The sequence below is a fragment of the Equus asinus genome, chromosome 5, assembly GCF_041296235.1.
Source record: "Equus asinus isolate D_3611 breed Donkey chromosome 5, EquAss-T2T_v2, whole genome shotgun sequence".
In the NCBI taxonomy this organism is placed as follows: Eukaryota; Metazoa; Chordata; class Mammalia; order Perissodactyla; family Equidae; genus Equus; species Equus asinus.
In genome coordinates this window covers 15934033-15956352 of record NC_091794.1, presented here as the reverse complement: position 1 = coordinate 15956352, position 22320 = coordinate 15934033, and the positions used below count along the sequence as shown (strand labels likewise).

Sequence of the window (22320 nt, the reverse complement as noted above, 5' to 3'; positions counted from 1 at the left end):
GTTCGCGCGCTCCGCTTTGGCGGCCCTGGGTTTGGCGGGTTCCGATCCTGGGCGCGGACGTGGCACTGCTCATTAGGCCATGCTGAGGCGGCATCCCACATGACACAACTAGAAGGACCCACAACTACAAAATACAACTATGTACTGGGGGGATTTGGGAAGAAAGAAAAATTTTAAGTATTGAAACCATACCCGGTATATTCTCTGTCAAGAATAGAATAAAATTACAGATCAACAACACAAGGACTACAGCCCAGCTTCAAGGCAACTTAGTCCTTAAAAGTGGAATAAGGCGATCTCAGACTGCTTGCCAGGGTATATGAAAATCCTCTCTTGAGGAAGACAACAATGCCCTAGGACTCAAAATGTTTCCACAAAAATGGTGGGAAGAAGGGGCCGGCCGGTGGCGCAGCAGTTGAGTTTGCATGTTCCGCTTCGGCAGCCCGGGGTTTGCTGGTTTGGATCCCGGCTGCAGACACGGCACCGCTTGGCAAGCCATGCTGAGGTAGGCATCCCACATATAAAGTGGAGGAAGATGGGCACGAATGTTAGCTCAGGGCCAACCTTCCCCAGCAAAAAGAGGAGGATTGGCGGCAGTTAGCTCAGGGCTAATCTTCCTCAAAAAAAAAAAAAAAAAAAAATGGTGGGAAGTAGAGAAGAAAGGATAAGAGTCTGAGGATACGGTGAGATGTTCTAACACACAGTATCTGGAGTCCTAGGAAGGGAGAGAGAATGAGGTAGATGTGATATTTGAAGAGATAATGGCTAAAAACTTTGCAAATCTGGTGAAAGACAGCATATGTTCAAGAAGCCCTACAAACCCAAAGCAAGATAAACCAACAGAGAGCAATACTAGGTTAAAGGACAGGAGTTACATTCATTGGCCAGAATGGCTTAAGAAATGCCATAAAGAATCCTGAGAGTCAAAGATTAGTGTACATATGACCTTGCTGAATACTTCAAGAAAACTGACTCAGAGGATATGTACACGGAAAACTGCCTGAGCAAAAATCCTAGAGACAGGATCTAACAGCATTATCTGAGAAACATCTTGCTAAAGAATACCATTAGCGCTGCCGTGAATGTGTCAAGAATTCCCTGCCTAAACTAGAGACAGTGAGATACTGCCCTAGACCAAGGGGTACCTCAGTGAGACTGCGCAAACGGGGTTGTAGGCAACAAAGCAATCGATCCTCTTCACCATTCATTAAAAACCTGAATGAATTCTATTTTATAAACCAACCTGTGCTCTGAGAAGCCCTTATATACAACAATTGAATAACAACACTAATAATTAGTGTTCCTAAAGATGACATGCTTCATCAAGGATAATCTCATTTTAGAAAGATTTTCACTAAAATGAAGATTTCAAATTTATTTTAAAATCACATAATGAGGATAAAGTGTAATGAGATTAGTATATCCTCTCAGACACTACAGCTAGGTGTATAAATTGATACTTTTTTCCCTTAAAAACAAGTTTGCAACACATTATCAAAAGACAACACACAGATTTTAGTCAAGTAATTCCATTACGGTAATCTATTCTAAAGAAATAAACATTTGGACAGAAATTCAAAAATGCTCATTGTAATGCTATGATGATAAAAATTTGGAAACACTCTAAATGTCTAGAAAAATGAGACTAGTTAAATAAATTTGGAAACATTAATATGATGGTGCACAACTCAACATCATGAAGAATTTTTAAAGGCTTGAGGAAAAGCTCAAAAGGTTAAACTAAAGAAAAAGGAAATTAAATGTATATAGACATACTGATTCCAAGTATGCCAGAGAAAAAAATCCACACACAACATGAAAAAAACGAAGAGGAAATATCAACATCTCAAAATAGTTTTCTCTGTTTGGTGGGAACACAAGTAATTTTACTTTTCTTGTTTATATATTTTTCCAATTTCCAAATTTAAAAGAATTCATAAAATTTATAAAAATTGATATCATACAAAAAATTAAATTACAATTTGAAGTTCTGCAGTTTGGAAACATAATTTATTCAAAATTATTTCATTCTATTTTTATAAAGACAACATTTTTTTTTCTGATCTTAGGGAGAAAGTATTAGTCTATTTTAAAAAAATTTTAGGGGCCAGGCCCATGGCTGAGTGGTTAAGTTCGCACGCTCTGCTTCAGTGGCCCAGGGTTTTGCCGGTTTGGATCCTGGACGCAGACATGGAACCGATCATCAGGCCATGCTGAGGTGACATCCCACATGCCACAACTAGAAGGACCCACAACGAGAATACACAGCTATGTACTGGAGGGCTTTGGGAGGGAAAAAAAAAAAAGAAGAAGAAGAAGATTGGCAACAGTTGTTAGCTCAGGTGCCAATCGTAAAAAAAAAAAAATTTTATTGAGACACAATTGACATCTAACATAGTGCAAGTTTAAGATCTACAACCTGTTGATTTGATACATTTATATCCTGCAATACAATCACTACCATGGTATTAGCTACTACCTCCATCATGTCCCATAACTATCATTTCTTTTTCATGGTAAGAACATTTAAGATCTAGTTTCTTAGCAACTTTGAAGTATGTAATACGGACAGTATTGTTGACTATAATCACTAGGCTGTGGATCAGATCTCCAGAATATATTGATCTTCTAAGTACAAGTTTGTCCCCTTTGACCAACATCTCCCCAGCTCCCACTCCCAACCCCTGGTAACCACATTCTACTCAGTTTCTGAGTTCATTTTTTTAGATCCCACAGATAAGTGATATCATACAGTATGTATTTGTCTTTCTCTGCCTGATTTATCTCACTTAGTATAATGCTCTCAAGAAGACAAAATTATTTAAACATTTTAAGTTTCTGTCCTTAAAGCCTCGATTTCTTCTTTCCCTGCAGTTCTCTAAAATCATTTTCAAAAATAACAGTCTTCTTGCTCTAAATGATTCCAACTCTCTTTGGTGCACATCTATACATGTAAACACAGTAAAATTCAATAAACTAGCATATTGCAGCCCAAAATTCCTAACGGTTGGCAACTAGCTAATCAAAAATGATCTAGAGAGGTTCACTGCCTCTGTATCTGTGGCACACTCCGTAACTTAGCAAGCAGATTTTTTATGAGTTTTCGTAGCAGATTGGAATAAAGGAAAGTAAAAAAACTGAGTAAATTAACTTGGTGCACCAATCATAAAAGGCTAGATTATGTCATGGTAACAAGCAATCCCCAAATTTCAATGCTTATTAAGAACAATGGCTCACTTCTCACTCATACTACACAGACACTGTGGCTGGCAAGAGGCTTAGCTCCACACTGTCCTAACACAGGGACATATGCTAATAAAGGCTCCACCATCTGGGGACACGAACATGGCAAATAGTGTATCAATTTTCAGGTTTCCATCTAGAAATGACACACATCATTTTATTGACATTTCACTGACAAAAAACTGTCACATGGCCACAGTTACTTCAGGAACATGAGGAAGCACACATCTACCATGGGCCAGAAGGAAAAGAAACAAAAATATTGATGAATAGAACTAATGGTTACTTACATTTACTTAACTGGCTAAGTCAAGAGTCATTATATTACTGAAGAGGTAATATCTGTCCAGAGAGACCCTTTGTCCCAAAGCAATCCCCATTAGATGCCGAAGAAAATATTCACTTAGAGTTCCATGCCAACAAGGCAATCTTGAAAATGGAGGTATCATTCACATACCATAAAACTCACCCTTTTATAATGCACAATTCAGTTGTTTGGTATACTCACAAAGCTGTGCAACTATCAGCATTATCTAATTCCACAGAGCTTTTATCACCCCAAAAAGAAACCCCACATCTACTAGCAGTCACTCTGCATTTCCCCCTCCACCCAATCCCTAGCAACCACTAATCTACTTTGTCTCTATAGCTTTGCTTATTCTGAAAATTTCAGATAAATGGAACCATGCAATATTTTAGGTTTTGTATCTGTCTTCTATCATTTAGCATAATGTATTTAAGATTCATCCATGTTGTAGCATGAAACTTTACTTCATTCCTGGTTATGCCAATGAATAATATTGTGCTTTATGAATATGCTGTATTTTACCTATGTATTCACCAGCTGATGGACATTTGGGTTGTCCCCATTTTTTGGCTATTATGAATACTGCCAAAATGAACATTCATGTACAAGTTTTTGTGTGAACACGTTTCAATTTTCTCGTGGATATATCTAAGAGTGGAACTGCTGGGTCATATGGTGGTCCTATGTTTAACATTTTGAGGAACTGCCAAACTATCTTCCACATTGCCTGCACCATTTTACATCCCCACCAGCAAGGTATGAGGGATCCTATTTTACAACATCTTCACCAAGACTTAATGTCTGTCCTTTTTATTATGGTCACCCTAGAGGATGTGAAATGGTATCCCATTCTGAAAACGATCTGATTTGCATTTACCTAATGACGATTGATGTTGAACATCTTTTCATGTGCTTATTGGCCATTTGTATATCTTTGGAGAAATATCTATTCAAGTTTTGCCCATTTTAATTGTGCTATTTGTCTTTTTATTGTTGTGCTATGAGAGGTCTTTATATATTCTAGCACAAATCCTTCATCAGATATGTGATTTGCAAATATATTCTCATATTCTGTAAGCCGCCTTTTTACTTTCTTAATGGACTCCTTGAATCACAAAAATTAATTCTGATGATGTACCATTTAACTACTTTTTCTTTTGCTACTTGAGCTTTTGCTGTTATATCTTAGAAACTATTGCCTAATCCAAACGTCATGAAAATTTATACCTGTTTTCCTGTAACAGTTTTATAATTTTAGCTCTTACCTTTACGTCTATGATCCATTTTCAGTTAATTTTTGTGTAAAGTATGGAGTAGAGGTCCAAATTCATTCCTTCACATGTATCCCACTACCGTTTGTTGAAAAGACTATTCTTTCCCCCATTAAATTGCTTTGGTATGCTTGTCAAAAGTCAATTGACCATTAAGTTAAGAGTTTATTTCTGGACTCTCAATTCTATTCCATTAATCTACATGTCTAGTCATATGTTAGGGCCACAGTGTCTTGATTAATTTAGTTGGTAGTTAAGTTTTGAAATAGGGAAATGTGCATCTTCCAACTTTGCTTCTTTTCAAGACTGGCTTGGATATTCTACGCCACTTGCATTTCCATATTAACTTAGATTCAGCTTGTAAATTTCCACCAAAAAAAGCCAGTTGGGATTTTGATAGAGATGGTGTTGAATTTGTAGATCAATTTGCCATCTTAACAATATTAAATCTTCCCATCCATGAACATGGGATATCTTTCCATTTACTTATATCTTTTCAATCTTCTTTCATTGAGGTTTTGTAGTTTTCAGTACACAAGTCTTACACTTCTTTTGTTAAATTTGTTCCTAAGTATTTTATTCTCTTGATGCTATTGCAAACAAAAATTCTTAAAATTTCATTTTCAGTTTGTTCACTGCTAGTGTATAAATTTTTTATTAATTTTGGTTTTAGAATCAGGTAATAGTAGCCTCATGGAATGACTTAGGAGGTGTCCCTTTTTCTTTCTTTTTTTTTAAAAGATTTGTGCTAATTCTTCTGTAAACATTTGGTAGAATTGGCTAGTGAAGCCACCTGGTACTGGGCTTTTCTTTGTGAAGTTTTCTTGTTTTGGTTAGGCTGGTTTTTGTTGTTTAACTAATTCAATCCCTTTCCTTGTTATAGTTCTATTCAGATTTTCTATTTCTTGTTGACTCAGTCTCAGTAGTTTCTAATTTCCTAGGAATCTGTCTAGTTCATCTAGGCTCTCTAAGGTACTATTTCAAATGTATGAGGTTAGCAAAAAACTTAGACTGATAATACCAAGTGTATTGGAACACACACCAAGATAGACTAATTCAGCCATACCTCAACAAATTTAAGAGAAATGAAATACAAAGTGTGTTTTATGACCACAATGGAATCAATCTTGAAATCAAAAGATAGCACAAAAATCTCCAAATACTTGGACATTAAACAACATACTTTTAAATAATACATGAGAGGAACAGAAAGTCTCAAGGGAAGTCAAAAATTACATTGAACTGAATGAAAATAAAAATACAACACATCAAAACTGTAAGACAGGGGTGGGCCCTGAGACTGAGTGGTTAAGTCCACACGCTCTGCTTCAGCAGCCCAGGGTTTCACCAGTTCAGATCCTGGGCATCCATGTACTGCTCCTAGTACATCCCAGTACTGCTCATCAAGCCATGCTGAGGCAGCATCCCACATAGCAGAACCAGAAGGACCTACAATTAGAATATACAACTATGTACTGGGGGGCTTTGGGGAAAAGAAGAAGAAAAAAAAAAGACTAGCAACAGATGTTAGCTCAAGTGCCAATCTTTAAAAAAGAAAAACAGAAAGAAACAGATGGCTTCTAATTTAAAGGCCTTTCTCATTTAAAGAAAAAAAACTGTAAGACACAGCTAAAACAGAGAGAAATTTATAGCTCTAAATGCACACATTAGAAATGACACAAAGTCTGAAATAAATAATCTAGATGTCCACCTGAAGAACGTAAAAGAGGAAGAGCAAAACAAACCCAACATGAACCAAGAGAAGTAAATAATAAAGATAAGAGCAGAAATAAATGAAATTGAAACACAAAAACCATAGAGAATATCAATAAAAAAAAGAGCTGATTCTTTAAAAATAATCAACTAAATTGACAAACCTCTAGCAAGACTGACAAAGAAAAAAGAGAGAAGGAACAAATTACCAATATCAGGAATAAAACAGGGTGTAGCACCACAGACCCTACAGACTTCAAAAGGAAACAAGAGAATATTACGAACAACCTACACATATAAATACGACCACACAGATGAAATGGACTGACTTCTTGAAAAACAAACTACCACAACTCATTCAGCATGAAACAGATAATCTGAATAGACCTACAGCCATTAAAGAAATTGAATTCATAACTTAAAATCTCTCAAGAAAGAAATCTCCAGGCCCAGATGGTTTCACTGGAGAATTCGATAAAACATTTAAAAATTAACTCTAATTCTACACAATCTCTCCTAAAAAACAGAAGAGGAGGGAGCTCTTCCCCATTCATTTTATGAAGCTAGTATTGCTCTGATGACAAAACAAGATAAAGACAGTACCAAAAAAAGAAAATTACATAACAAGATTGCTCACAAATGTAGATGCAAAATCCTCAACAAAATATTAGCAAATATAATTCAGCAATATCTAAAAAATATACAACACGACCAAGTGGAGTTTATTCTAGGAATCCAAGTCTGGTTCAATATTTAAAAATCAATCAATGTGATCCACCATATCAACTTGTTAAAAAAAGAAAAATCACATTACCATATCACTTGATACAGAAACAATATTTTACAAAACTCAATGTTCAATTGTGATAAAAATACTCTCAAAAGATAGGAATACAGGGTAACTTCCTCAACTTTATGAAGAGCAACTACAAAATACCTATAGTTAATAAAATACCTTAATGGTAAAAGACATAATGTTGTCTCCCTAAGATCAGGAAAAAAGCAAGAATGTTCACTCTCACCACTGTTATTCAACATAGCGCTGGAAGTTCTAGCCAGCGCAATAAGGTAAGAAAAGGAAATAAAACATATACAGATCAGAAAAGGAGAAGTAAAACCATCCCTGTTTACACATGACATAATTGTCTAAATAGAAAATCCTAAGGAATCTACAAAAAAAAACTCCTAGAACCAATAAGTGAGTTCAGAAAGGATGCAGGATCAAGATAAACATAGAAAAATCAACCGTATTTCTATACACTAGCAATGAATACGTTGACTCTGAAAAACAAAAATACAATATCATTTACAATAGCTCAAAAACTCTGGAAAATACTTTGGTAGTTTCTTTAAAAATTAACATGCAACTATCGAATGACCCAGCAATTGCACTCCTAGGCATTTATCCCAGAGAGGAAAACTTATGTTCATACAAGAAGCTGTACATGACTATTTATAGCAGTTTTATTCATCACTGCCCAAAACTGGAAACAGCCCAGATGTTCTTCAATGGGTAAATGTTTAAACTGTGGTACATCTGCATCACGGAATACTACTCAGCATTAAAAAGTAATGGACTATTGATTCATACACAAAACAAAATAGATGGATCTCCAGGGAATTATGATGAGTGAAAACAGCCAACATAAAAAGTTACATACTGGGACTGGCCCAGTGGTGTAGTGGTTAACTTCGCACACTCCACTTCAGCAGACCAGGGTTTGCAGGTTCGGATCCCAGGCATGGATCTACACACCACTCATCAAGCCATGCTGTGGCGGCATCCCACATACAAAACAGAGGGAGATTGGCACAGACGTGAGCTCAGGGACAATCTTCCTCAAGCAAAAAGAGGAAGATTAGCAACAGATGTTAGTTCAGGGTCAATCTTCCTCACCAAAAATAGAGGAAAAAAAGTTACATACTGCATGATTCCATTTATATAATATTCTTGAAATGACATAATTACAGAAATGGAGAACAGATTAGCGGTTGCCAAGGGTTAAGTAGGGGGAGTGGGCAGGAGGAAAGTGGCTGTGTCTATAAAAGGGCTATGTCTATTATAAAAAGGATTCTTGTGATGGAAATGTTCTGTATCTCAGCTTTATCAATGTCAATATGCTAGGTGCCATATTGTAGTACAGTTTTGCAAAATGTTAACCACTGGTGAAACTATTTGAAAGGGTACAGGATATCTCTATTATTTCTTACAACTGCATGTGAATCTAAAATTATCTCAAACTAAAAGAAAAGAGTAAAAGAAGGAGGAAGTTGGTAGAGTTAGAATAAAAGTGTTAATTGTATGTAAGCGGCAGAAATGTTTAAAATGCTTTTAAAGCTGACTCAGAGGTCAGTACTCCATACCCTTTTTTGTCCTCCCTCCAACTGCTTACCTTTAGGCCATTTTACTACTTATTACATCTTCCCCAGAGAAATAACACAATTAAAATAATTTAATTATTGAGCAAAATGTGCCTAGAGTAACAGAAATTCTCACATGTGGCTCATGGGCTCCACATCATTGCTTTTAAGTTATATCTCATATCTAATAAAAGGTTTTTCGGAAAGACAGAGTGCTAAGCTAGAATTTTTGTATTATCTTAGATTTGTTTTTTATGTGCTATTTAAAATTTCTCATTGCCCTAGATAATCAAAAGGATATACTTAGGATAAAAGTCACTCTGTCCTTAAAAAACTTCTATCACTTGCATTTGAGGATATCACACTTTCTAAGATTTCCTTTTATCTCATTAGCCAAATCTATTCCTTTTGCTAGTTCCCACTCTACCACCTGAGGTTCTAAACATTGCAGAGTCCACGCCTCTTCTCTGTCCATACTTTTCCCTTAAGTGATCTCATTCAGTCTTTACAAATCTGTCTTTAAATACCATCCATTTTCAAAGTTTCCCAAATGTACTTCCAGCTTCAATCTCTTGCCTGTGATTCAAGTCATATATCCAACAGCCTACTATACCCTTCTACTTGTATATCAATATGCATCTCCAACTTTACAAAAAAACCCTATGTCCCCAACTCCTGAAATCTACTTCTCTCCCAGTCTTTCTCTTCTCCTGAATAGTGCTTCCGTGTACCCAGCTGCACTGATCAGAAACCTAGGAATCATTGTCCTTGATCTTTCTCTTTCCCTCACTCACAACTGATTCCATCAGAAGCTGTGTGTCAAACAAGCCAATCTCATTCCTCCCTCGGGCCTTTCCCCAAAACACCTTTCCCCTCCCTTGCATGATTCATTTGTGTTCTTTCTTTGCCCTCCACCCCACATACGGCCCTCTTAAATGGCACGTTCTTGGAGAAGCTTTTCCTGACCAGCCTAACTAAAACTGCTATTCCCTCCATGTGATTCTCTACACCTTTACGTTCTCTTACTGTCTTCAGAGCTTCTATCACTATCGGACACAACAGCACACATTGGCTTATTTGTATACTATCCGGCTCCTAATCTGGACTGTCAGCGCATAGAAGACACTCAAATGAATAAATAAGAATACTCCTATTTAATTCATGTATATCTACTTCTGCCACTTCTATGATGATGATGTCTCTTCTCACTACTCTTTTAATGTATCCTGTGAGACACTCACTGTACTTCCTGGTTCCGAAGTCTTTCACCAAGAGTGGAAAATCTTCACGCATACTCTCTTCGAATATTGCCTCTTGCTCATTCTCTATCTTCATTTTGTGAAACTCCCATTAGATTCATAATGGACTTCTCTACTTTGCCCCTAATATCTTAAACCACTCTCTTTCAAATTTTCTGTCTTTGTCTCTCAGTGGTACAGCTGAATAATTTCCTCCTGTTTATCTTTCAGCTTACCGATTTTTTCTTTAGCTGCTATTTCCCATGCCCACTGAATTTTTAGATTATTATTTCACTGACCGTATTTTTCATTTCTATAAGCTGTATTTGTTTTTTTTCAAGTCTGCCAGGTGTTTTTGAGAATGTCTTATCCATTTATCATATTTTTAATTCCTTCTCTTAAATCTTTAATAATATTGAGTGACTGTTTTATAGTGTTTATCTTGTAGTTTTTTCTGAAGGTTTGGAGGGTCTAATATGCTATTTTTTGAATCTCCTGCTCCCTCATAAAGTATTAAATTCAAGTCTAAACTTTCATGACAGATGGACTACAGTTACAAACTCTCAGGAAGACCCCCCTCTCCCCAGCATGCCAAGTCCAGTTTAGACAGATAAGCTTCCTTGTCTTCAACCCACAGATGTATATGGATTTTTTTCCTGGTCTACCTTTCACAGAGGGTATAACTCTTCAAAAGTCGTGGCTTTATAAAGAGTTCTCAGGGGGCCAGCCCGGTGGTGCAGCCGTTAAGTTCACATGTTCCGATTCTTGGAGGCCTGGGGTTCGCCGGTTCAGATCCCGGGTGTGGACATGGCACCACTTGTCAAGCCATTCTGTGGTAGGCGTCCCACGTATAAAGTAGAGGAAGATGGGCACGGATGTTAGCTCAGGGCCAGTCTTCCTTAGCAAAAAGAGGAGGATTGGCAGCAGTTAGCTCAGGGCTAATCTTCCTCAAAAAAGCAAAAAGAGTTCTCAGTTCCAATTCATACAAGTCCAAAGCCTCATCTCCTATCCCAGTGTGGCCATTAGAGCTTTAGTTACTGAGACTAATAAAGTCCTCAGGGCTGCCTCAGTGTTAGCTCCCGTGCTTACAACCCTGGTTACCAGTTCCTGCTTCTTTTTCAGCCATCAAGTATTTATTTCCCTTGCTATTTTGTGAGCCCAGATATGAATTTTAAAAAGATGTTTTTAACATTTCATCCAGCATTTCTAGGTATTTTGTAGCAGAAAAGCTTTTAAGTTAAATAGTCCTTTCTCCATATTGCCAGAAATGTTAGTTCCCATTCCTTTATAATTAAATATAAAAGTATTAAAAGATAGGTAGGTTTCCAAACAATGTCTATCTATAATTGAAAATTTTTTAATTGGAGAAAATGTTTTTTAATCCAACAGAAATTGGAAAATGAATTCATTCTTTTTCATCAGTTACCAACGTGAAAATCTGAAATATCCCTTTTAGCTTGAATAAATCCAAGATATGTTGTGGAGGACAACATATGATTACAGAAAAACGTCTTCTCCAAAGTTGTCAAAGTATGTTACAAACATACTAACTAATCCTCTTGAGCTTTTTATAAATTTAACAGTACAACATTAATTAATCCTCATTATGAACCTCTAAATCAGGTTTGCGGCAAATTTTATCCCTCACTTAGAAGGAAAGCAGCTTACCTGTGAATAACATGACTATGATCATGCTATAAGTCAGTGACAAAGTCCACAGTCAAGACTTCTGATCTCTTGTACAATTAGAAAAACTTGACTATGATCCAGAAAAAATCAAATCTAAATATTTTCTAGGAAAACATAAGTATACTAGTTATTATATGTACATATATAGATAATGTTTCATAATCTAGATTTGCTTTATTCTTAAAATGTTTTAGAACAAAAATATAAAAGAAATGACAAATGTGAACTCCAGCTTCTTTTAAATTTCTCCTACTCCATCTTTCTTTTTTCTATTTCTCTTCCTAAATCAAAGATCTGAGGGATCTGAAAGTTCATGTTTTCTTATTCTGTGTAATATTCGTCAAGATTTTCAAATACACAACTATCCAAAGGAAAACACATGCTAAACAAATTTAATTTTTAGTTCACAATTCAGAAAACTATAAATCCCTCCACTTTTAAAAGGCAATTATCAACTAAATCAGCTATTAAGAAAATAAGTATATATGAACAACAAATATTTTTAAAGGGGAACTTAATATTAACAAAATACCAAGGCACATAAGAATGCTTAGTATTAAGTACCTTACCCAAAGCAAAAAGATCCAGGTCAGTACATCATCTTCTAAACATACTCAACCGAAAATCTCAAAGGCTTTTGTCTACTTCCAATGGTTGCTAGCTCTACATCACCAAGAGAAGTTACATTCAGGAAATGCATCAGCTGCAAATCTCTGTATGCTTTTCCTCTGGGACCTTAACCCACCAGGAATCTACCATTATTTTAATCAGGAAAAAAAAAAGTTTTTTGTTTTGAGGTTTTTTCCTTTTGCTGTGTATTATTACTAACAGTTAAAGAGCAAAAGATACTGATTTGCCATTAGCTTTATTTTAAACTTCATTGCTTCATTTCACAAAATTTTTATTGTTACATTTGGATTTAAAAGTTAATAATAAAACTCAGTTCCCACGGGCTGGCCCGGTGGCACAGCGGTTAAGTGTGCACGTTCCACTTCGGCGGCCTGGAGTTCGCCGGTTCGGGTCCTGGGGGTGGACATGGCATCACTTGGCACGCCATGCTGTGGCAGGCGTCCCACATATAAAGTAGAGGAAGATGGGCACGGATGTTAGCTCAGGGCCAGTGTTCCTCAGCAAAAAGAGGAGGATTGGTAGCAGATGTTAGCTCAGGGTTAATCTTCCTCAAAGGAAAAAAACAAAACTCATTTCCCACATATTAGGATTAAATATTTTCTGTTTTAAATAAAAAATAAAACAAATATAACAATTAATATTCCTATCTTTATATTACAGGATTGAAATGGAAAACTGCAGCTGTTGGTCTCACTATCAATTGCTATGGCAATTTAATCATACTCCTCTAAATTAAAGTCCTACTGTCAGAAAGACACTTACGAGCCAATTTGTTAAGCAGCACAAGATTAAGTGGATAGGGTCTGAAGGATATCAACTTTAGCAAAAAAACAAAACCAAGCAACAAAAAACTTTAATAAACTTTGGTTCACTTTCTGGTACCCTTTTGTTAAGCTTTCAAAATTTTTTTAATTTATAGGGAATCATCAAAATACTTTTTCCAATATTACAAATAGTAGGCCCTCTTATCCAGCACTTTTCCACCTTTTTACCACTGGGACAATCTCAAGGAAAGGTGTTCCCCACATAACACTCTCACTGAGTATGCCCAGAGTTTTTTATGACTGATACGTAACTACCAGGACTGTAAGTTTTGAGCACTTGCTAGCCATAAACACCCCCCTTTTTTCCTCCTATTGACTCAAGACCAATGTTGCAATACTGTGACCCAATCTCTACTTTTACAAGTGGGGCACCTGAGGCCAGACAGGTTGAACAACATACACAAGAGCACCACACGGTGACGTCACCAGGGACAGGAGTACACTCTACCCCAGATGTTTTATTCCCAATCTCCAATCCTTCAGTTATATCATGCTGCCCTCTAAATTCACATCTGTGGGACAACTGAGTTCACCAGGCCGGAATACATGAGTTATCCTACACTAGTGAACTTTCTAGATCCCTAAAGCTTAACTCTTTAGATACCAAAACTTTAAAAAGTTATCAATCCCTTTTAGTAGAAACCTTCCAAAGTGAAGAGGGGCCAATCCAGATTTCTTGGATGTTCCAGCGAAATGGCTGTGACACTCTTTTAATTCTTTGCTTAACGACCAGGCCACGTGCCTTATGAAATATTTTCCTGTTGTGTTACTGGCCTTCCTTGTGTTGATTTTGGATCCCTCAGTGAACTCTGCCATCTTACTGTACTCATTCAATTCCTACTTTATTGCCAGGAGAATGTGAAAATGGAGTCACGCAGTAGAAGCCGATGGATTTAAAATGACAGAGAAAAAGTGTGTATTTCCCAGACCTCTTAACCATCATTCCTACCAGTTATGGTACTAGGTCGGAGCCAGCTTATCTACACAGACCTTTGGCCTCCACATTAAGAGGCCCAGGTTGCTATACTTTTTGAGCTTCTGCTGTCATTTCTTGCTACTGTTCATGTGTTATCACCAAGTAATTCCCCTATCTCCAATATCCTCTTCAACTACAAAATGGGAACCAATTTATTCAGCCTTAAAAAAAAATGTCAAAAAGATATTAAAGAAATCCCAAATGAAGACTTGAGGAATTCTCTTCTTAGAGGATATATCAGTATGATCTTTGAGTTAGCTATTCAGGCTCTTTTTTGGGGTTTTTTTTTGCTTTGACTTCTGATAGTTCTGGTTTCTGCCTCAGTGACCTCTGGAAAAGTCAGCAAAACTTCTGAGATGTTGTATTTGTCTTTAAGTCTATTCCATGTGAATTCATGTAAAAAGTCCTCAAAATAAAGTGTTTGCAATCAGCACAGAGACCTAAGCTGAGCCAAAGCAGGACTTTAACACTCTAAACCAGTGCTTCTCAAACTTGAATGCGCACACAAATCATCCAGAAATCTTGTGAAAACGAAGATTCTGGTCCAGGAGGTCAGAGGTTGGGCCCAAGATTCTGCATTTCTAATGAGCTGACAGGTGATGCCAAGTGCCACGTAATACACTTGAACAGCAAAGCTCTAGAACACACACCTCTTTTTTTCTCTCTCTTATTTCTAAATCCTCATTCCCTTATTTTTTCCTTTTCTTGTTTTATCCTTTTCCCTGCTTTAAGTTTGCCAAGAGTACCCACAGTAACTGTTTAGCCCTGCAGATAGCCCTTGAAACTATAAAGATTTTCTAATCTATAACACAAGCTATAAAAAACACAGTGCAGAAGGTTCAAAACACTACAAGAGTCATAAACTTTCTCTAACAGCGACCAAAAAGAACATAATCAACATAGACAACATGATTTTTAGGATGCGTAGTTATTTTGGTATAGTTCTTAGCAATTAAATATTTTCCTTAGGATATAGTTTTAAAAAATTCATCATGTTGTTTCTTAATAGGAAGTAAGAATCTGTTATTCATGTTAAGATTCAATAACATTGAATAAATCAGCTGCTAATTATGAAGAGAATGATGGTACTTGTACTAATTTTTATAACCTGTTAATATTATGTCTTCTTTAGTCTACTTTAAAATTGTAAGAAATTCTGCTACCAAGTATACCTAATCTTCAAGACATCAGCTTTCTAATGAATATTGGAACTATATAAGCCTTATAATCTCTTATAAATTTCACTTAAAGTTGCATTATATCATATTCTATCTCACAGAATCACAGGCTCATAACTCGTGTAGGAATTGCTAGATTTAGAATGAGTCCTTTAATATAATAAATGCTAGCAGTCGTATGATAACAGAAACATTGTTCTTACCAAAAGACTCTATGCAGCTAATCAACAGGTGGCAGTCTCATTTTACAGCGGGGAAACCTGAAGCACAGCCACATTATGCGACCAAGTGAGCACAGTGCAAACAGAATAGGAAACTCCTAACTATAAAACCTTTCTTACAATCATCTTATGCTACAGGTCAAACACCGTTAAACCTCCTTCGAGGTACAGAAACTAATCCTTTAAATCAAAATTATGTAAAATAGCTGGCTTCTCAGTAGCATTTAGAAATATGGTTTCTGTATAATGCTAGTCTCTTGCCAATACAGAACAACAGTGTAAGCAGAACCCAACTCTGGTGTGGTTTTCTCCCAGGGAAACTGAAGCAGACAATCCCACTCCACCCAGCCAGACAACAGTGCATTCTAGTGGCCAAAGGAGAGTATAACCAGAAATGTCTTTGAGGCTCTGGACTAAAACTTAAAACATCTAAAATCTACAAGCTAGTAAGAAAATATTATAAAAATTATATGAATTGCTGTAGACTTTTAAAAATTTTGCATTTAAGATAAAAATGAAGATATAAGAAAGGAAAAATATTACCCAAAAGCTCCAGTCACCACTCCAGTTATGTAAATTTGGCCCCTGTTTTTTAGCTGACACTATATTATTCTCATCCACAACCGGAGTAGGACTTTCCTCCAACTCCTCCTGTGACTCGGTGTCCCCTTCATTTACTACCTGGAAACAGGTATCAAACAATATAAATTATTTATGGAGAAATGCCCATTTAAAAAAAAAAGAGTAAATGTTCAAAATATATAAATTAACTTGAAAAGGACAATATTTAAGCTTTTAGAAAACAGTAATTAATATGTTTTTGCTTCTATAGTTCATATATGTACACATGCAACAAATATTTTCTGACTACTATTCTTTCTTAGTTTAGTTGGCATTAGAGATTCAGAAATGAATAAAATAAAGTCCTTAATCTTCACAAGTTCACAGTCAGCCAGAAGCACAACTAAACAGCAAAAAATACAATGTAATGGGAGTGACAGCCTCTTTGGAGCATAATGAGCAATGCCTAGTAGGGTCTAAGATGGGTATATACTACAACCCAGCAATTTAATGTGCACACGGAGTCAAGAACGTTCGTAATACTAAGAAAGTTGAAATAACCTTCCTGTTGTTTGGTAAAGAAATTGGTAAATTAACTCTGATTTACACAAACAATGGAGTTAAAATAAATAAATCAGATGTCTCAAGCAGGCATCGCCACCAATCTATAGAGCGCTGAGGGGAAAGATTATATATACCCTGTGTAAGATATGGGCCTGGTGTGTGGGGGGGGGTCACTCACAAAGGGGAGTCATGGAGTTTAAAAAGAAGAGAGAAAAGGCGGGGTGTGTAAGAGCACACAGCCTACCAGGACCCTTAAATACCACTGATGCGTTGATGCTGTTGCCACCACCACCCGTGCCTGCATTGTAACAAAAATCCTGATCCTCAGGGTTACACAGAAAAGCACCTGTGGCACCCATGTGGCACAGCAAAGAGGTAATTCTAACTCAACATAAGCTTGGGGTTCATAAACTCTACAAAGTAACCATTGCCACCAGGGAAGCCCCTAACCCTGGTGATACTGATTTGAGGCTCTCTGGAGGAAGAAATTTACAAATATGGAAGAGTAGAGAGGACCCCCTCCAATGGATGTATTTTCACTAACCACCAAAAATAGAGAGCAGAAAAAAAGAAACAAACAAAGCTGAATATGGGGGAAAGAAACAAACAGATAAATAGACAAAAACTGAAACAGAAGTCCAATTTGACCCAAATGGAAGTCCAAAACTTATTAAAATAATTTATACGACAAAAGATAAAGACTGGCTTGTTGCACCTCTACAGCATAGGTTTTGAATGAACTTCAACATCTTCTGAAATGCATCAGTTGGCAGATGTTCATGGCTGTAATTAATACTGGCCTCAAACTATACTTATACTGGAGATTCCAGTAAATTTAAGCAAGGTAGCCCCTATAATCTTAGGGGAATTACTCAACATAAAATAGACAACAAACAGGTTTGCCTCACCTTAACCACCAGAACTGCCGCCTTGCCTAAACGCTCATGGTCACAATACACATCGCCCTGAAATATCCAAGGTGGCGAGGGCTGCTCCCACCAAATGAGTAATCAACTTCAATCAAGTCTTTGGAGCCTACAACTTGGCTTTAAAAAATTGGGACCCCATGGACCAACTCCTCAACCCCTAGTTAAAATAGTTAATACAGCTTAATGTGAAATAAAACAGGGCCTTCAAAGAATGAACTGTATTATCTAAGACCTAATTAGTAAAAGAATGGATTATCCTACCGCTTCTCCACTGAACCACCCAACGTGGCCTGTTCAAGTTGGAAAAATGAATAGTGCCTCACAGTTGACTATCGTATCCTTGATGCTGTGGGCCTAATGATGAAGACCCCCCTACCCAGTATTATTTAAATTACTGACTCTATCCAATCAGACACTGGTAAATATCTTGATATTATAAATTTGGCTAACATGTTCTGTCCAGTGCCTCCTTCAATGACCTCTCAGTCACAGTTTGCTTTCACCTCCAGAGAGACATGACGTACCCTTTCCTGGCTACCCATAGTGTACTTCAAAAGCCTTGCCATCGCATGTAACTGTTACAAGCAAAAGCTTAACTGTATCCAAGTTTCTCCAGGAGCACAGGTATGACATTACATTGATTACATCCTCCTCTGAGGACATTCTTTCGACACACCCACCCAGGACATACCACTCAAGACACACTCACTCAGGACATACCAATAATTCACAAAGGAGTTCACGAAAAGAGGATGGGCCATGGACCCACACATATTGTAAGGCCTGCCACCTTGGTTAAATTCCTGAAAATTATTTGGTTAACCAAGGGCCACTCCATCCCTGACGATGTCAAGAAACAGCGATTGACACTCTCAGCACCCACCACATTAAAACAAGCCCAACATCGTTTAGGCCTTTTTGGGTTCTAGAGGCAATATATTCCTCATTTACAAATTTCACTTGAGCCTGTTTACGTTATTACTTGCAAATCAGACCACCCTGAATGGGGCCCCTTCTCAAAAAAGATTCTACAATGTGTAATATAACAGACACTCCCATTAGTGCTACTCCCCTGCTGCCAAAACACACCACATATACACACACAAAGAATCCTTCACTGGAGAGACTTCACAGCCTCTTTTCACGACTCCTGGAGTCTCTGGACCACTCATAATGTCCGTAAGTTGTCCATAGGCTTCTGATGCAAAAGAACTCTCTCTTCAGCCCCACACTATCCGCCATTAGAGCGGCAATCACCGACAGTACACCGGACTTTCCTGAAAACAGAGGATCTCACAAGCCCTGACCCTGCAACCCTCCACACCCAGCAGCCCATTATGCCCTGGGTCCTGGAAGCACACCTTGCAAGCTCAGCCCCGCCATCAAGGCCTCCTTGCTACAGAACAGAACCAAATCTGGGCCCTCCAGCACACCCACCTGCAGGAGGGCATGGCGTCCCCTGTCCTCACTGCTTTGTCAGAGGTCAGGGTGCTAGAAGAGATCACCCTCCTCCTGAACCCCCTGAATACCTGGGGAGAGACTTGGGCTCAACTGAGTGAACAGCAATAGGTGTTTGTACACTTCAAACTCCCATTTGAAGTTTGATGGACAAACCTGCTGTTCAGTGGACAGCATCACCACCATTACACATGAAGGAACTCACTGGAGACCTTTTCCTCCCTTAACCAGGATGTCCCTGATAAACGAAAGGACCCAAGGGTTAGCACGACTGGCTGAACTTCCCACAATCATCTTAACACTGAATGCTCTGGCCAAGAACTGGCTCCACCTGCACATTTTTACAGACTCTTGGGCAATGGCCTAAGAGTTGTGCCCTTTGGGGTAAAGAACTCTGGAACCATCTTGCCTCACAGATACTCAAAATATAAATCAAGGTCACACATGTCTCTACATATACTAAAGCCACAATAAAAAACCTCACCAAGACACTCCTTATCCCCATCAGAGTTCCAGACATTACTGATAGTGACCAAGGCACTCATTTTATTTCTCAGTATACACACACCCCCTTGGCTCTTGAATATGGCATTCAATGGGACCTCAATCTTCCTTACTGGCGTCAGGCTGCAGGCCTCATAGGACCATGATGGCTTACTCAAACAAGTTCAAATTCGACTAAACGAAAAATGGTACATTTCAGTCAGCAAACATCAGGGGTGAATTGTAATAAAGAGGTCTCATTCAATTTTTTTTATGTTTGCCTACTGACTGTTTTTAAGCCTCATCCCTCCTTCTTCCTCTTTCATCCCTCAAATGGGCAAGCTGGTAAGAAGGCTTGGGTGCTCTTTCCTTTAGCGTGGGTGGAAGAGTCAAATCAAGCAAGCCCCTGTCCACACACACAAACCCTCCCCCTGCCCCCTCCACCACAATAAAAGTGCAGAGACAGCCTGCTTTCCTTGCCCTTTCCAGTCATTTCAGGTCTGCTTGAGAAGCCTGCCCTGCTCGCCCCATTTCATTACGTAAGTATATAAGTAATATTGCCTTTATATATAGGTAATAAAACTTTTCACACCTTTATGGTGTGTGTGTGGCATCAACAGTTTCTATACCCAAATCAAACTCTGGGTGGGGTCCATTCTGGCTTTGCAGAGTGGCTACAGAACAATCCTCTCTAACTTAGGAGCTGTGCGGTCATTGGCAGTCACTTGATCTCTCTAAATCTGTTTTCTTGACTCTACAGTAGGGGTAATAATTCTCTCCAGTTTAGGCAATAAGCTTGTTGAGAGCAGGGATCATGTCTGTGTCGCTCACCATCTTATCCCAAACACCCAGTGCCAGGGACATTGTTGAAAGATGACTGACTGGGTTCAGGAATAGCTATCTTGCCTATTTCACCGTAATGTTCCGAGAATCAACGGAAACAGTACATTCACTTGTTCACTCAACAGTTATTTGAGTGCCTCTATCGTTTCGTAAACTGTAAAATGCTACTCAAATAAACGGTATTGCACTGATTGCAATTCTCTAAAAGTAAAATATATACACACAGCCATGTAAAACTAATGAGGACAGTGTCCAGAGATACAGGTACTCTTGCAACAAAAGTAGGTTTTCGCCCTGAAGAGTAATCAACAAGTTCTTCCGTTTATCAAATAAGATCGTAAACGAGTAACAAAACTAGTTGAAACCAGAAGCCTGGTGGACAACACACTGATTTAAACTATCTAGAGTTCTGAGCCCTTTAATCAAGAGCTGATAGTTAAGGGCAGGGGGTGAGACTGGATCAACGTGAAATCGGGGCAGAATCCTGACAATGGGGCCTGAGCTGAGACAGCTGGACTAGGACATTTCGGGACCCAATTCCAGCGCCCACAGAGAAACAGCCGTTCCCCCATCGCCCAGAGGGGAAGGCTCGCAGGAAGCACAGGAAACCGTTTCCTCGGTAACAACTTTCCAAATTACTCCAAAGAGCACCGACACAAGGGAATGGAGGAATTCACTATCATAACCAGAGAGGGTTCAAACAGCCGTCGTCAAGAAAACTGCCGGGGGGAGCCACCGCTTGGGAACCCGCCCCAACGAGAGCCCCTTACCTGGCGGACAGTCAGAGGACCCTCCATCGCGCCTCCCTCCGCCGCCGCGCTACTGCGCACGCGCGCCCCGCCGCGGGGAGGGGGCGGCCAGGCGCGCGCTCCGCGCCCACCCCCGGCGCGCGCTCCCGGCTCCGGGTCCCGCGCGTCCCGCCCGCCCGCCGGCCGAGGGCCCCCGCGGGTCCTGCCTGCGCGCCTTGCGCCCTCTGGCGGCAGGTGAGGACCCCTGCCTTTGGCTGACTCTTAAGAAGGTACGGTATCGAGTGTGATAGCCTGGAGGCCAGTCCTTACCAGGGATCGGGATGAGCCCCTCTCCCTACCTACCTCCCAGCCTCAGACTCCTGCGCCTACCGTGAAAAGGCTTCCTGCATGTCACCCCTCGCAAAGTGCCGCCTCTGCTTCTCACAATATATACCCTGCTCCAATGTGCGAGAAAGTGAACTGCATAGCAAATCGTCTTCCTTCAAATAAGGGGTTGAAGTTCCTGACAAAAAGCTATTGAGGGTTGCAGATCCTGGTTCGCAAAAAAACAGCTATAAAACACATTCTGGAACAATTGGGGAAGATTTTATATGAAATGTATATTATAGAATAATCGTGACTTATGGATAAATTTATTGATAGTTATTTATGGATAATTAATACTTTGTGGTTATGTTAGCGAATGTCTTTATTATTAGAAAATTCGTGCTCAGGCATTTCAGAGGGAAGTGTGGTGATGTCTGCAACTTGATTTCAAATGCTTCAACAAAGATACGTGCCGTAGACTGAACGTGCCCCTCCCCCCCAAAAAATTCTTCTGTTGATACATAATCGCCTTCTGCCATATGAGGACACAGTGAGAAGTCTCAGGTCTGTGAATAGGATGCGGGCTCTCACTGGATATGGAATCTGCCTGTGTCTTAATCTTCGACTTTCCAGACTCCAGAACGCTGAGAAATAAATGTTTGTTGCTTAAGCCACCCAGTCTAAGATATTTCTGTCATAGCCGACTGAATAGACTGACAATAGATAAACAGAGAGAGAGCAAAACAGCAAAATGTTAACAATCATTGCATCTGTGT

The 22320-nt window shown here is 38.7% G+C and overlaps 1 protein-coding gene across 8 annotated transcripts in view; it reads right to left on the bottom strand.

Moving 5' to 3' along the window:
- GRAMD1C (GRAM domain containing 1C) overlaps positions 1–21409 on the bottom strand; it is an 87071-nt gene extending 65662 nt beyond the window's left edge. For 2 of the 8 annotated variants that reach the window (XM_014838618.3, XM_070508857.1), the window contains exons 1-2: positions 21260–21391; positions 16195–16332 (exon numbers count right to left, since the gene is read on the bottom strand). In XM_014838618.3, the coding sequence (XP_014694104.1) occupies positions 16195–16332; positions 21260–21286 (165 nt within the window). In that variant the 5' untranslated portion in view covers positions 21287–21391. Of the gene's footprint in view, positions 1–10798; positions 10938–16194; positions 16333–21259 lie in introns of those variants that run through there. The other 6 variants (XM_014838619.3, XM_070508859.1, XM_044771572.2 and 3 more) reach the window with 4 other exon arrangements.
- Positions 21410–22320: the final 911 nt, after the last annotated feature.